We start from the raw sequence: 17102 nt of genomic DNA, 5'->3' as shown, positions 1-17102 counted from the left end.
TAGATCACAGCAGACGGTGACTGTAGCCATGAAATTAAGAGACGCTTGCTTCTTGGGAGGATAGCAATGGCAAACCTAAACATTATAAAAAGCAGAGACATCACCCTACCGACAAAGTGCCGTATCGTCAAAGCTTTGGTTATCTCAGCAGTAACCTATGGCTGTGAAAGTTGGACCATAAAGGAAGGCTGAACGCCGAAGAATTGATGCTTTTGAACTATGGTGTTGGACGGCAAGAAGATCAAACCAGTCTTTAACTGGTTTGATCTTCTTGCTGTCCATCTTGAAGGAAATCAACCCTGAATATTTACTGGAAGGACAGATCCTGAAGCTGAAACTCGAATACTTTGGCCACCTAATGCGAAGAGAGGACTCATTGGAAGAGACCCCGATGCTGGGAAACTCGGGAGGAAAAAAGGAGGAGAAGAGGATGACAGAAACTAAGATGGATAGAAAGCATCATCGAAACAATGAACATGAAGTTAAGCAAGCTCCGGGAGGCAGTGGAGGACAGAAAAGCCTTGCGCACTATGGTCCATGAGGTCACGAAGAGTCGGACGCGACTAAACGACCGAACAACAGCAAATTCACACATTGCAGGCAATGACATGCTCCTCCCAATCTAGCAAGGATCTACATTGTATTAAATATAAAGGAAAACGGGGTGTAAAACTTAACAGCAAAACATTGAAAACACATTACCTTCTTCTCTTCTATGTAAACATTTCCTGCAACAAGAGGAAAACATAAATGTTCAGACAATACAGCAACATTTCACTTTCAATTGATGTCATAAAAAATATACAGTATATATAAAAACTGGGGCCAGCAAGAACTTTTCAAGCCAGACTAGAGACTATATGGCCAAGGGTCTGTGGACACCTGACCATCACACCTGTAAACAAGTAAAGTCCCAATCCAGAACCATGACCTTTAATCTGGGGTTGTCCCCTTTTTGTGACTTTAACAGCCTCCACTCTCCTGCACAAGTTTTTGGAGGGTGTCTGTGGGCATTTATGAGGTCAGGTACTGATGTTGGATGAGAAGACTTAGCTCACCAATCGGTGCTCCAATTCATCTCAAAAGGTGTTCAGTAGGGTTGAGGTGAGGGCTCTGTGCAGGACATTTGATTTGGACACCCCATCCTAAAACCAAGGTTCCCTATTGTTGATATAACATCCTCCAATCTTCTGAGATTTTCCACAAGATTTTGGAGGGTGTCTGTGGGAATTTGTGCCCATGTGTGAGGTCTGATGTTGGATGGGAAGACCTGGCTCACATGTTGGGCACCAAAAAAAAAATAGACCTGGCTTACCATCAGCATTACAATTCATTCCAAAGGTGTTCAGTAGGGTTGAGGTCAGGGCTTTGTGCAGGACACTAATATTCCTACACCCATCACACCAATACCAGCTTGTTAAACATCCGATTCCAACACTATGGCCATTAATATGGAGTTGCCCTTTTTTGTAGTTATAACATCCTCCACTTTTCTGGGAAGATTTTGAAGGGTGTCTGTGGGAAGTTGTGCCCATTTTTAAAGTCAAGTACTGATGTTGGATGAAAAGACCTGACTCACATTTTAATCCTCACGTTGGGCGCCAAAAAAGAAAATAAAGACCTGGCTCGCCATCAGCATTCCAAAAAGGTGTTCAGTAGGGTTGAGGTCCGGGCTCTATGCAGGACACTCGAGTTCCTCCATGACCTCAAACCCACTGAACGCCTTTGAGATGAGAAGACCTCATTCCAAGAGTGTTCTGTAGGGTTAAGGACAGGTACTGATGTTGAATGAGAAGACCTTATACCAAAGGTGTTCCAAAAGTAGAGTTGAGGTCAGGGCTCTGTACAGGACACTAGTTCCTCCACACCAACCTTGTCACACTATGTCTTTATTGAGCTAGCTTTGTACAAAGGGAGGAGGGGGGGGGGGGGGGGGGTGGCACAGTCATGCTGGAACAAAAGGGTCTTCACCAAACTGTTACCACAAGGTTAGAAGAGTACAATTGTCTACTATGTCTTTGTATGATGGAGGATTACCAGGACCCTTCACTGGAGACCTCCTGAGCTCCATCATTTAGATGAGGTCCACAGACTTTGTCCATATAGTGTAGTATGTGAAAAATGGTACATTACGATACAGCATTAGAACTTTTTGTGCCTTTAAGTTACGGGACGTAGGAATAGGGTTGGTGAAAATCAAAAATCTTGGAGTTAAATGACAATCTCCATATAAAATTGCAGTCTAAGTTAGCTTAGCTTTGTCCTACTTACTTCTGAATCACAAATGCCCATATAATGTGGATAAGCGCCAAAACATCCGCTACGATCCAAATGATCAAGTAATTATCAGGATCCTGTAGGAACAAAAAGGTACAAACGTCATCAGGAGGAACAAGACTTAAAAGACACAAGGGGGCTGACTTATGTCCCAACTGAAGTTGAAGTCTCTCATCTTTTTGATCTCTATTGTTTTACACCCCATGTTATGATGTGTGAGTGATTTTTGGTTGGAAATGCCGTAACATACCTTTTCTATGCTGCTTTCTGCCCTCCCTCCGCCTGTGCTGGCAGAGCTGAGTAACAGTCACACCCCTCATCACACATATCGTCCCACAGACTTGTAATGAAGAAGAATGTGGGACGGCAATCTTCTTCTGTAACCAGTGCTTACTCACCATCAGCCATATGGGTCTGTTCAGGTCTTTCAGCAGCTGGAAGGCATTAGAGGTGACAGATGTGGCTCCTGCACACCACAGATGTGAGAACAGCCAGGGTTCGTTCACCACAAACAGATTCACTGAAATATTATCTTTGCGGTATGACCTGGGAACCAAGAACATGGATGTAAATAAACACAACCAGCAAGATGAACTTCTAATATAAATAATTAGAGCAGACCAAAACCTCAAGAGCCACCTTATTCACATTGTGTCCAATTGTGGAGATTTCAGCTCGCTTCCTACGTCAGAGACACGACAGGAAGTAAAAGGAAATCTCACCAAAGTCATGGAAATCCATTAGACAGATGTCTCTGGAACAGGTGTCCCCATTGAAAGATTTTCCTTCTATACCTGTTATGGTGACAACTGCAAAGTTTTGGAATTTTTGGAATTCCCATCACTTTCTGGTGACAACAGTCACACCAGGACAAATAAGTTGGGTGGATCCCACCAATGAGGACACAGAAAGTAACACAAACCTGATGGAGGTTCAAAACTATTCCACACCCCATCCAAAACTAAACCAGAAATTGTTGGTTTTAGATACACCTTAAGTTGAAATTGAGGTAGATTGTCAAAAAGTGGTTATTAAAACCAGGTTTTTGAGCTACCAGGGTGCTCTAGAACAATGGTTGTCAATTACTTGATATAGGGGGCCTCAAGTGTAAAATTCAGTGATATTGTAATGCTATAAAAAGCTGCCAGAGGCTGAAGACATAGTACAGGAGATGATCAGAGACTGCAGACATAGTACAGGAGATGATCAGAGACTGCAGACATAGTACAGGAGATGATCAGAGACTGCACACATAATACAGGAGATGATCAGAGACTGCAGACATAGTACAGGAGAGGATCAGAGACTGCAGACATAATACAGGAGATGATCAGAGACTGCACACATAATACAGGAGATGATCAGAGACTGCAGACATAGTACAGGAGAGGATCAGAGACTGCAGATATAATACAGGAGATGATCAGAGACTGCAGACATAGTACAGGAGATGATCAGAGACTGCAGACATAGTACAGGAGAGGATCAGAGACTGCAGACATAGTACAGGAGATGATCAGAGACTGCAGACATAGTACAGGAGAGGATCAGAGACTGCAGACATAGTACAGGAGATGATCAGAGACTGCAGACATAATACAGGAGATGATCAGAGACTGCAGACATAATACAGGAGATGTTTAGAGACTGCAGACATAATACAGGAGATGATCAGAGACTGCAGACATAGTACAGGAGATGGTCCAATATATTTCTGTAACAAAAACAATGTATCCAATACACGTCCCTGCGCCCGTCTCACCGGATCTCGGCCACACTCAGATTTGTGTAGGACAGATTGACGGCGTCCAGGGTGTCGTTCTTCATTCTCTTCCTTCCATAAATCTGCTTAAATCCCGGAGCTCTCTGTATAACCTCCTCCCGGTTATCATCAGGAAGCCAAAGGATCTACCGGGAGCAGAAAAGAGGAGTCAGGACATTTCAAGAATTACACTGAACATCGGTGGAAACATTCATTTCTATTAATCAGTCTGATTACCAAAACTTACTGTGTGTGGGGATCAGCTGGGTGAATGTGGGGGGCCCAGACACTCACCTCTGGAATCGTATGCAGAGCACACACACATTGTTTTATTTTGTTCAATCAGCGGGTTAAACAAAAAACTGACAGATCCCCACATCCATACAAGGAATGTTGATGCAGTGTTTCCCACTGTTCTATTGTAGAAGACAGGGGAGTGGGAGACTACGAGGCTGGGGGACTATGAGGCTGGGCTGAGACACTATGAGGCTGGGGGACTACGCCGCTGAGACACTACGAGGCTGGGGGACTACGCCGCTGAGACACTACGAGGCTGGCGGACTACGCCGCTGGGACACTACGAGGCTGGGGGACTACGCCGCTGAGGCACTACGAGGCTGGGGGACTACGCCGCTGAGACACTACGAGGCTGGCGGACTACGCCGCTGAGACACTACGAGGCTGGGGGACTACGCCGCTGAGGCACTACGAGGCTGGGGCACTACGAGGCTGGGGCACTACGATGCTGGGCTAGGACACTACGAGGCTGGGGGACTGCGAGGCTGAACGATTTGATGTTGTGAGAACAAAGTGATGTTGATGCAGTGATCTTTCCAGCTGTTCTATTGTATTCGGACAGGGGAGACTGGGGGACCAAGAGACTCGGCGACTGAATGGTTGGGGTACTAAGAGACTCAGGGAACAAGAGACTCGAGGATCGAGAGACTGAATGACTGGGAGTAGTGAGTAGAACTTCAAATTCCATCGTTGTAGATTATTTCCTGATTAGGGGATGAGTGTATGGACGGGACATTTCTTCCATAACTGTATCACAACCAGGAAATATTCTTGGATACAAGTCATTGATATTGGAATGCACTGAAAGTTAGATTTCAGACCGGAGGGGAGGTCGGAGGTCAGACTGAAGTGCTGAGAACAAAGTAAATGGCGGACTATCAGACTCACCAGCTCCTCACTAATGGAAGTGTTGAGGATGGCGTTCACTGTGACGTTCACAAAGCTCTCGTTATACGGGTGTCCGGGCGGTGGCTGACGCAGATCGAATATCAGGGAAATGTTCCGGTCTTTGCATGCGTTTACAATCTCCTCCAGAGACGGGATTTTCTGTTGTTTAACCTCTTCTTGGTCCTCAGCAGACAGCAAGTTGTTTGTTCCAAATGGATTTCTCTGAATAGAAGACAACAGAAAGAACATCACAATAACCATCTATTACCTCCCCCATACTAAGCTAAGCAGGGCAATAACTTCGCCGCAGGATGTGGAAACCTTGCAAAAAGACCTGAACAAATGAATGGGGGAGGGGCGACTACATGGCATATGAGGTTCAATGTAGAAAAATGTAAAATAATGCATTTGGGTGGTAAAAATCTGAATGGAATCTATAGACTGGGAGGAGAACCTCTGGGGGAATCTAGGATGGAAAAGAACCTGGGGGTCCTAGTAGATGATAGGCTCAGCAATGACATGCAATGCCAAGCTGCTGCTAACAAAGCAAATAGAATATTGGCATTAAAAAGGGGATCAACTCCAGAGATAAAACGATAATTCTCCCGCTCTACAAGACTCTGGTCTGGCCGCACCTGGAGTATGCTGTCCAGTTCTGGGCACCAGTCCTCAGGAAGGATGTACTGGAAATGGAGCGAGTACAAAGAAGGGAAACAAAGCTAATAAAGGGTCTGGAGGATCTTAGTTATGAGGAAAGGTTGTGAGCACTGAACTTATTCTCTCTGGAGAAGAGACGCTTGAGAGGGGATATGATTTCAATGTACAAATACTGTACTGGTGACCCCACAATAGGGATAAAACTTTTTTGCAGAAGAGAGTTTAATAGACTCGGGGCCACTCATTACAATGCCAATAAAAAAACATTTCCACTGTATTCATGAAGAATACTTCTGGGCGCCCAAGAAAGTCCAGCAAGTGCCAGGACCGTCTCCTACAGGGCGATTCAGCTACGGGATGGGGGCACCACCGGTGCAGGGGGGGGATGGGGGCACCACCAGTGCAGAAGGGGGGGGGGGAATTGGGGGAACCACCAGTGCAGAGGGGGGGATTGGGGGAACCACCAGTGCAGAGGGGGGGGATTGGGGGAACCACCAGTGCAGGGGGGGGGGATTGGGGGAACCACCAGTGCAGAGGGGGGGGGATTGGGGGAACCACCAGTGCAGAGGGGGGGGGGATTGGGGGAACCACCAGTGCAGGAGGGGGGGATTGGGGGAACCACCAGTGCAGAGGGGGGGGGGATTGGGGGAACCACCAGTGCAGAGGGGGGGGATTGGGGGAACCACCAGTGCAGAGGGGGGGGGGGGATTGGGGGAACCACCAGTGCAGAGGTTGGGGGATTTGGGCACCACCAGTGCAGAGGTGATATGGGGGCACCACCAGTGCAGAGGGAGTGGGATTGGGGGCACCACCAGTGCAGAGGTTGCTCAGGGATGGCAGCAGGCTGGTGTGAGGACATCGGCACGCACAGTGAGGAGAAGACTTTTGGAGGATGGTCTGGTGTCAAGAAGGGCAGCAAAGAAGCCACTTCTCTCCAGGAAAAACATCGGGGACAGACCAATATTCTTCAAAATGTACAGGGACTGCTGAGGACTGGGGGAAAGACATTTCCTCTGATGAATACCTTCTCTGCTTGTTGGGGGCATCCGGAAAAAACCTTGTCTGGAGAAGAAAAGGCGAGGGCTACCATCAGTCATGTGTCATGCATCCTGAGACCATTCATGAGTGGGGTTGCTTCTCAGCCAAGGGAGGGGGGGGCTCACTCACAATTTTGCCTAAGAACACCGCCATGAATAAAGAATGGTTCCAAAAACATCCTCCGAGAGCAACTTCTCCCAACCATCCAAGAAGAGTTTGGTGAGGAACAAAGCCTTTTCCAGCATGATGGAGCACCTTACCATAAGGCAAAAGTGAGAACTAAGTGGCTTGGGGAACAAAACAAGGAAATTTTGGGTCCAAGGCGAGGAAACTCCCCAGACCTTTATACCATTGAGAACTTGTGGGTCAATCCGTAAGAGGTGGGTGAACGAAAAAAAAAACCCCACAAATTCGGACAAACTCCAAGCATTGATTATGCCAGAATGGGGGCGGCCATCAGTCAGCATGTGGACCAGAGGTTGAGTGACAGTATTCCGGGGGGAACTGCAGAGGTCTTGAAAAAGAAGAATGTCCTTGTCAATAAAAGCCTCTGACACTTATGAAATGCTTGTAATTATACTTCAGTATCCCATAGTGACATCCGACACAAAGATCTACAAACACTGAGGCAGCGGACTTTGTGAAAATTCATATTTGTGTCATTCTCAAAACTTTTGGCCCCGGCTGTACATGCGTTGTAGGATTCGGTTGAGCACTGTTGATACTTTGTGAATGTTCTGCTGTACCATCAATGTAAAATGTATGCAATATACTGTGTATGTACGATGTGTGTATGTACTATGTATGTATGTATGTGTGTATGTACGAGATGTATGTACGATGTGTGTATGTACGAGATGTATGTACGATGTATGTATGTATGTATGTACGTAAGTATGTACAATGTGTGTATGTATGATTTATGTACGACGTATGTACGATGTGTGTGATGTGTGTATTTAGGATGATGTGTGTATGTACAATGTGTGTGTGTGTACGATGTGTGTGTGTGTGTACGATGTGTGTGTGTGTGTGTACAATGTGTGTGTGTGTGTGTGTACAATGTGTGTGTGTACAATGTGTGTGTGTACGATGTGTGTGTGTGTGTACGATGTGTGTGTGTGTACGATGTGTGTGTGTACGATGTGTGTGTGTGTACGATGTGTGTGTGTGTGTACGATGTGTGTGTGTGTACGATGTGTGTGTGTGTGTACGATGTGTGTGTGTGTACGATGTGTGTGTGTGTACGATGTGTGTGTGTGTAGTGTGTGTGTGTGTAGTGTGTGTGTGTGTAGTGTGTGTGTGTGTGTGTGTAGGATGTATGTATGATGTATGTACGATGTGTGTATGTACAATGTGTGTATGTAGGATGTACGATGTGTATATGTACGATGTATGCACTATACTATGTATAATGTATGTACTCTGTATGTTCTATGAGTATTTGGGGGAAGTCAGTTTTCTATATTGGAGACTCATCAGATTTCTTGGTTCTTGACAGATCAGCCGTTACCTCCAGGAACCAATCACCGGCGTTCAGCTTCTGGAGATCATTCCAGGTGAAGTTGGTGCAATTTTCACCGTCCTGAAACCAAATCTCAGGCAATTTCTTGATGTTGGTTGTCCTCAGCAGGGTGGCATCGTGCATCAGAAACGGGATTCCATCCAAACTGAGACAGAATGAGAAGAGAGGATCAAAGACTGCAGACAGTATACGGATAAGGGGATGAAATACTGCAGACAGTATACAGATGAAGAGGATCAGAGACTGCAGACAGTATACAAATGAAGAGGATCAGAGACTGCAGACAGTATACAGATGAAGAGGATCAGAGACTGCAGACAGTATACGGATGAAGAGGATCAGAGACTGAAGACAGGATACGGATGAAGAGGATCAGAGACTGAAGACAGGATACAGATGAAGAGGATCAAAGACTGCAGACAGGATACGGATGAAGAGGATCAAAGACTGCAGACAGTATATGGATAAAGAGGATCAAAGACTGAAGACAGTATACAGATGAAGAGGATCAGAGACTGAAGACAGTATACAGATGAAGAGGATCAAAGACTGCAGACAGTATACAGATGATGAGGAGCTTCCTCGTCTTACCTCACGCTGACGTCCGTCTCAAACACAGTTTCCTCCGGATTCCACCATCCTCTGGAAGGACATCATTGTATTTTCTGGAGCCAGCTGTAATATAAAGAGCTCATCACCTGGAATCCTCCAATCAGAGGCCTTCTAGAATAAGCCCCACCCCATTCTCCTCCTTACCATTGGTGCTCCCCGGTGTCCTATAATCTTCGGTTTGGGGTGGAGCTCGGACGTCTTTATGACGCAGGGTGATGTGGTGAAGATGGGGCTCACAAACAACGCACAGACCAGGAGGACGTAAACCACCAGGACCAGACTCTTCAATACTGCCAATAGATACATAGACATGTTCATTTCCACAAATCTGTCATTATTCCAAAATTCATATGTATCAAAATTTCCAAATAATAATAGTAACCATTTTAAATGAATCCGAAATAAGGAAACAAAATTTCGACCGAAATTTGGTTTCAAAATCGTTTTTAAAATCAAATTCGAATTGTTTTCAAATCGAAGTCAAATTTCTGAAGAGAATTAAATAGAATAGAAAAGCATAGAATAGGAAAAAAAGGAATACAATAGAAAGTAAAAGAATATAATAGAAAAGAAAAAAAAACAGAACAAAATAGAATAGAAAACAGAACAGAATAAAAAAAATAAAAGGAATAGAATAAAAAAAAAAATAGAATACAATACAATAGAATATAACCATCTTCTGAAATTCGAATAGAATCAATTTGAATTCAAATAGAATAGAAAAGAAGAAAGTAAAACAGAACAAAATAGAAAATAAAATAAAAGAATAAAAAATAAAGGAATAGAATAGAATAAAAAAAAGAACAGAATAGAGTAAAATAGAAAGCATATAACCATCTCCTGTAATTCGAGCAGAATGAATTCGAATAGAATAGAAAATAAAATAATAGAGTAGAAAAAAAAAAACAAAAGAAAAGAATAGAATACAATAGATAGAATAGATCCATCTTCTAAAATTCTAATGTCGTATAAAATAAATTAGAATGAAATAGAAAAAAAAAAAAATAGAAAAGAAACCAATAGCATAGGATAGAATAGAAAGAACAATATAACCATCTTCTGAAATTGGAGTAAAATAAAATTTGAATTCAAATAGAAAAGAATAGAATAAAAAGAATATAACTATCTTCCAAAATTTGATTTTCAAATAGAAAAAAAATAGATTTCGAATAGAATTCTAATTATTTAGAATTTTGCAAATTCGAATTGATTTGAATTTGAATAAATGAAACAAATTCTGAAAACGAATTTGACGAAAGGAATTTATGTAAATAAATGGAAGCGAACCGTTCCGCACATAACGAGGGTCACATTCCCTTCCAGTATTCAGACCTCGCACGGAGGAAACGATTAAATAAAGCTTTTCTATTTTCATTCCAGACCTCATTTTATACACAGTGATGTCATCACCGGGTCTCTGCGCTTCTCTATGCAATGCAGGCAGATCGTGGCTGGTGGGAGGGGCCCAGCAGGGGGCTGGACAAGGCTTCCTGCCTCACTGGAGCCCTCAGTCCTGATGTAAGCAGTGGGCGGAGTTATGCAAATATCAAAATCAATAACTGTGCAAGACTGATGGAAAGGTCGGAGGTCAGATTTCAATAATAATAATAATAATAATAATAATAATACCCTCAAACCTCAGTGTGGCCCCCGTCATCCCCTCCCCCCCTTCCATTGTCCTTCTCTGGCAGGAAATCCTCGTTTGGATACATTGTGTGTTAGAAGATACAAATAGTTAATTATTAGATTACATTATATTATTATTATAAAGATTTCACTGTCACCTTTTCCCTTCGTTTCCCAGAAATATCCGGCAAGGACCCAGGCCAAGGCGGAGACCCCGATCACCGCGCCGATGTGCAGGAACGGACTGGTCGCCTGCGGAGGAGGAGGAAGGGGGAGGGGTTCATTAAAATGGCCACAAAGTGATATTTTACATAGACTTTACATAAACCTGATAGGGAAATCTCCTGACCCCTCCCCCACCCCGGAAAATCTCCTGACCCCTCCTACCCAGGAAAATCTCCTGACCCCTCCCACCCAGGAAAACCTCCTGACCCCTCCCACCCAGGAAAACCTCCTGACCTCTCCCACCCAGGAAAACCTTCTGAACCCCCCGCCCCGGAAAATCTCCTGACCCCCCCGCCCCGGAAAACCTCCTGACCCCTCCCACCTAGGAAAACCTCCTGACCCCTCCCACCTAGGAAAACCTCCTGACCCCTCCCACCTAGGAAAACCTCCTGACCCCTCCCCCCCAGGAAAACCTCCTGACCCCTCCCACCTAGGAAAACCTCCTGACCCCTCCCACCTAGGAAAACCTCCTGACCCCTCCCACCTAGGAAAACCTCCTGACCCCCCCTCCAGGGAAACCTCCTAACCCCCCCTCCAGGGAAACCTCCTGACCCCTCCCACCTAAGAAAACCTCCTGACCCCTCCCACCTAGGAAACTTCCTGACCCCCCTCCAGGGAAACCTCCTGACCCCTCCCACCTAAGAAAACCTCCTGACCCCCCCTCCAGGGAAACCTCCTGACCCCTCCCACCTAAGAAAACCTCCTGACCCCTCCCACCTAGGAAACCTCCTGACCCCTCCCACCTAGGAAACCTCCTGACCCCCCCCTCCAGGAAAACCTCCTGACCCCTCCCACCTAGGAAACCTCCTGACCCCCCCCTCCAGGAAAACCTCCTGACCCCTCCCACCTAAGAAAACCTCCTGACCCCTCCCACCTAAGAAAACCTCCTGACCCCTCCCACCTAAGAAAACCTCCTGACCCCTCCCTTCCCTCCTGCACTCACAGTATGTCCTCAGTCCTATGGATTGAGTGACATCCATCCATCTGGGAGACTGAGGACATCTTGTGGAGGAACACAGTACTGCAGGGGACACACACAGAGGTGATCAGGTGGTTGGGGGGGGGGATGAATGAAGACGGGTGCGGTGTGTGAATGGACTCCTCATAGCACTCAGAACAGAATGCCGCCATTCATACAGCCAGCCGGAGATGGGAGGAGCCATAATCGATGGTACAATGTTACACTCGATGTGATCCCGATCTCTACAATCTCCTCCTCCCGGCACACACCGTCTTCACATCATTTCTATATCTGCAACTTTCATTACAAATGACTTCCCCGGTGATCCCGCCATGGAGGTCACTTCCTGTTATGGTGACAACACCCTGTCCTCGTTTCCCCATTGTTCTCCTGTGTTGTCACCCCATCACATGATGGAGACCACAAGGTGACCATTCCATCACACATGACAAAGACACGATCCACCGGTGTCCCCATCACGAGACCCGCCCTGAGAAACCTCATCACTGGAGACAGGAAGTGGCTGCAAAGAGCCTGCAGGAGATCAGCAGCCCTGAGAAATGTCATCACCGGAGTGTATGGAGACGGGATTGGTCAGCAGAGAGCGAATAGAGGAACTCGTAATCAGCGATCTGTGAGATCGGGCGATCGTGTGACATGGCTGGATCCCGTATAGTTTTCTAGATTTTTAGGGGCTTGAAAAAGAATAAAGAAATAACAGATTGTGTGGGGGAGGGGAGGAGGGAACTGCTGGTTGTTTTTATTACCCTGAGATTAATTTAATTGTTTTCTGATGTTTTCTTTGTTTCCAAAATTCAAAGAACAAAAACAACTAAATTATAAAATATGAAGAGATTCTTTATTGTCCCCCAGAGGAGGCGCTAACCAAAGATTACTACAACCTCACGTGTTATCCCCACTTCTCACAAAAGTAAGTACACCCCTCAGTGACATTTGTGTAAATCTTTTCTTCTACCTTTTCATGTGACAACACTGAAGAAATGACACTTGTCTACAATGTAAAGTAGTGAGTGTACAGCTTGTATAACAGTGTAAATTTACTGTCCCCTCAAAATAACTCAACACACAGCCATTAATGTCTAAACCGCTGGCAACAAAAGTCAGTACACCCCTAAGTGAAAATCTCCAAATTGGGCCCAATTAGCCATTTTCCCTCCCCTGGTGTCATGTGACTCGTTAGTGTTACAAGGTCTCAGGTGTGAATGGGGAGCAGGTGTGTTAAATTTGGTGTTATCGCTCTCACTCTCTCATACTGGTCACTGGAAGTACAACATGGCACCTCATGGCAAAGAACTCTCTGAGGATCTGAAAAAAAGAATTGTTGCTCTACATAAAGATGGCCTAGGCTATAAGAAGATTGACAAGACCCTGAAACTGAGCTGCAGCACGGTGGCCAAGACCATACAGCAGTATAACAGGACAGGTTCCACTCAGAACAGGCCTCGCCATGGTCCACCAAAGAAGTTGAGGTCACATGCTCAGCGTCATATCCAGAGGTTGTCTTTGGGAAATAGACATATGAGTGCTGCCAGCATTGCTGCAGAGGTTGTAGGGGTTGGGGGTCAGCCTGTCAGTGCTCAGACCATACGCCACACACTGCATCAAATTGGTCTGCATGGCTGTCATCCCAGAAGGAAGCCTCTTCTAAAGATGATGCACAAGAAAGACCACAAACAGTTTGCTGAAGACAAGCAGACTAAGGACATGGATTACTGGAACCATGTCCTGTGGTCTGATGAGACCAAGATAAACGTATTTGGTTCAGATGGTGACAAGCGTGTGTGGCGGCAACCAGGTGAGGAGGACAAAGACAAGTGTGTCTTGTCTACAGCCAAGCATGGTGGTGGGAGTGTCATGGTCTGGGGCTGCATGAGTGCTGCCGGCACTGGGGGGCTACAGATCATTGAGGGAACCATGAATGCCAACATGTACTGTGACATACTGAAGCAGAGCATGATCCCCTCCCTTCAGAGACTGGGCCGCAGGGCAGTATTCCAACATGATAACCACCCCAAACACACCTCCAAGACCACCACTGCCTTGCTAAAGAAGCTGAGGGTAAAGGTGATGGACTGGCCAAGCATGTCTCCAGACCTAAACCCTATTGATCATCTGTGGGACATCCTCAAACGGAAGGTGGAGGAGCGCAAGGTCTCTAACATCCACCAGCTCTGTGATGTCATCATGGAGGAGGGGAAGAGGACTCCAGTGACAACCTGTGAAGCTCTGGTGATCTCCATGCCCAAGAGGGTTAAGGCAGTGCTGGAAAATAATGGTGGCCACACAAAATATTGACACTTTGGGTCCAATTTGGAGATTTTCACTTAGGGGTGTACTGACTTTTGTTGCCAGCGGTTTAGACATTAATGGCTGTGTGTTGAGTTATTTTGAGGGGACAGTAAATTTACACTGTTATACAAGCTGTACACTCACTACTTTACATTGTAGACAAGTGTCATTTCTTCAGTGTTGTCACATGAAAAGATACAAGAAAAGATTTAAACAAATGTCACTGAGGGGTGTACTTACTTTTGTCAGATAATATATATATATATATATATATATATATATATATATATATATATATATATATATATATATATATATATATATATATATATATATATATATATTCACTATACAGATACATTTGAATAAACTATACTTTATTCTTTTGTAGATTTCAGAAGCAACAACAGAAACCTGTTTAGTACATCTGAGAATCCATCCAAGTGTCGGTTCTGGATGAACAAAAGCCTTCGGCTGAAATGAGTTGGAGCCGATGACGACATCGAATGCTCTGCCCGATTTTATACGAACGTCCGAACAAAGATCCAGTCGTGTACGGCCAGCTTTACTTTGACATGAAACATTATTTCCTTACTTCTGTAAACTACTAATCCCCCCCCCCCCACACCCCAACATGTAATGAAAAATCCAAAAGGATTGACCCCCCCTGTTGTGGTTTTCTGGGGGTCGATCCCCCAACTTTTTGGATTATGAAGATGTATCCATAGATACAGTAGGGGGTGGGGGGGGGGGGGGGTGAGCATAGTCACCCAGGGACAGAAATATCTCATTCACCCGACCAAAATATTGTATCAGGTCATAGAAATCATTAAAAATATTAGAAAATTCTCAGTTTCAACCACTTTATTTTTACCCGGATTTTGCATTTAAGCGCATTCATTAAATACCAGTGGAGGGCGCTCATTAGAGGCGACGCCCTCAATAATCCAAGCGCCCGGCCCCCTGATCTACATGCCACGGATTTCTATGGATTTTTCTTTTTTTTTTTTTTAGAAGCACGCGATTAGAGCCGGAGGATTCAATTGGCTTAAAAAAAAAAAGGGGTGGGCTTAGGGCTGTGCCCACCCTCTTGTGTGACATTAGCGAATTAATATCCACTAATGTCTTCCTGTTTCTCCTCCCAGGCACAAATTGCCCCCCAAAATCCCCCCTGCTAGCAGAAATACCCCCCCCAAATCTCACCTTCTAGCACAAATCCCCCCCAAACCCCCATCCCAGAACAAATCCCCCCCCCCTTCTAGCACAACCCACCCCCCAAATCCCCTTCTAGCACAATTTTCCCCTCCCCCAAATCCCCCCTCCTAGCACAAATCCCCCCCAAACTCCCCTTCCTAGAACAAATTCCTCCTCCTAGCACAACCCCCCCTCCAAACACAAATCTCCCCTCCCCCAAATCCCCCCTCCTAGCACAAATCCCCCCCAAACTCCCCTTCCTAGAACAAATTCCCCCTCCTAGCACAGACCCCCTCCAAACCCAAATCTCCCCCCCCCCAAAACCCCACTTCTAGCACAGTTTCCCCCTCCCCCAAATCCCCCCTCCTAGCACAGCCCCCCCTCCAAACCCAAATCCCCCCCCAAAACCCCACTTCTAGCACACCCCCCCCAAATCCCCACTTCTAGCACAGTTTCCCCCTCCCCCAAACTCCCCTTCCTAGAACAAATTCCCCATCCTAGCACAAACCCCCCTCCTAGAACAAATCCCCCAGCACACATCCCCCCCCCCAAATGCCCCCCTCCTAGCACAAATCCCCCCTCCTAACACAAAATCCCCCCCCCAAACCCCCCCTCCTAGAACAAATCCCCCCCCTCTCCTAGAACAACCCCCCCAGTGCACACACCCCCCCCCCCCAATCCCCCCTCCTAGCACAAATTTCCCCTCCTAGCACAATGGTTTTTGTGAAAAGAAAAACAAACCCGCCGATTGTTATTACACGCAGAGTATCGCAAACAAAGTATAAAGATGTGATCTGATTGGTGGCAGACCGGCTACTGGAAGGCCCTCTGATTGGCTCTCAGGAATATTTAGTGCCTGAGGCTCATGGTGTCAGAAACAGAAAGTGTAAAGAATGTGCGCGGCGATGCGGGAAGGCGGGGGAGGGGAGGGGGGGGCGAGGCTCTGCGCCGGGAGATATGGAGGAATTTGGTTCTGCTACAATTGATTGACGTGTACAGGCAGAACCGGAACAGTGACCCCTCCCCCCCCCCCCCCGTACTAAATATCAGTCAGGTGTCACCGACCGACTGCGTGACGCACATCGCTGTGACCTCACATCTCCTCCGAGCTGAACTCCAGAAAACAAACAATGAATGGAGATGTTGGGGGGTAGTTCCACTTAAGGTGGTCCATTTTTTTCTATAAAAGAAATCTATAGTAAGGGTCCATTTTTTGGCACAATCCGGGGTCCGGGATCGGTGAAAGAAGCTTCTGGAAGACCTCGGAGCCCACTGCAACCTTAAAGGTGCCGTCTATGCATTAAGATAAAGAACCTTCTGTGTGCCCCCTCCCCCCCTCAGCCCCCCCTAATACTTACCTGAGCCCCCCTACTCTGTGATCCGGGACTCCCCCTCTTGATTGGCTGAGACACAGCAGTGGTGCCATTGGCTCCCGCGGCTGTCAATCAAAGTCAGTTAGCCATACATGAGAGAGGGGGGGGGGCAGGACCGAACGGCAGCTCCATGTCTAAATGGACACACGGCGCTGCAGCTCGGGTGCCCCCCATAGCAAGCTGCTTGCTGTGGGGGGGGCTCTCAGCAGAAGGTTACAGCCCCCGCCCCCCACCCCCAAATCAGCCCCTCCTAATACTTACCTGAGCCCCGTCTCGATCCAACGATGTCCATGAGAGCCTTGCTGGGACTCGCACTCCTGACTGGCTTTTGGCAGCAGCAGAAGCCATTGGCTCAAT

General features: G+C 46.2%; 1 protein-coding gene across 1 annotated transcript in view; it reads right to left on the bottom strand.

Annotated features, from left to right (window-relative positions):
- Window positions 1-658: 658 nt before the first annotated feature.
- The window catches only part of LOC141108827 (glycerophosphoinositol inositolphosphodiesterase GDPD2-like), a 29427-nt gene continuing 12983 nt past the window's right edge, over window positions 659-17102 (bottom strand). Inside the window, 10 exon segments of the mRNA XM_073600783.1 lie at window positions 659-728; window positions 2272-2354; window positions 2676-2823; window positions 4040-4185; window positions 5225-5446; window positions 8433-8589; window positions 9036-9067; window positions 9069-9119; window positions 9201-9346; window positions 10841-10934. Of these exon segments, the coding sequence (XP_073456884.1) occupies window positions 674-728; window positions 2272-2354; window positions 2676-2823; window positions 4040-4185; window positions 5225-5446; window positions 8433-8589; window positions 9036-9067; window positions 9069-9119; window positions 9201-9346; window positions 10841-10934 (1134 nt within the window). The 3' untranslated portion in view covers window positions 659-673.

Source organism: Aquarana catesbeiana, linkage group LG09 (genome assembly GCF_042186555.1).
Source record: "Aquarana catesbeiana isolate 2022-GZ linkage group LG09, ASM4218655v1, whole genome shotgun sequence".
NCBI lineage: Eukaryota > Metazoa > Chordata > Amphibia > Anura > Ranidae > Aquarana > Aquarana catesbeiana.
The sequence above is the reverse complement of the archived record's forward strand: the minus strand, read 5'-3'. Positions and strand labels throughout refer to the sequence as shown.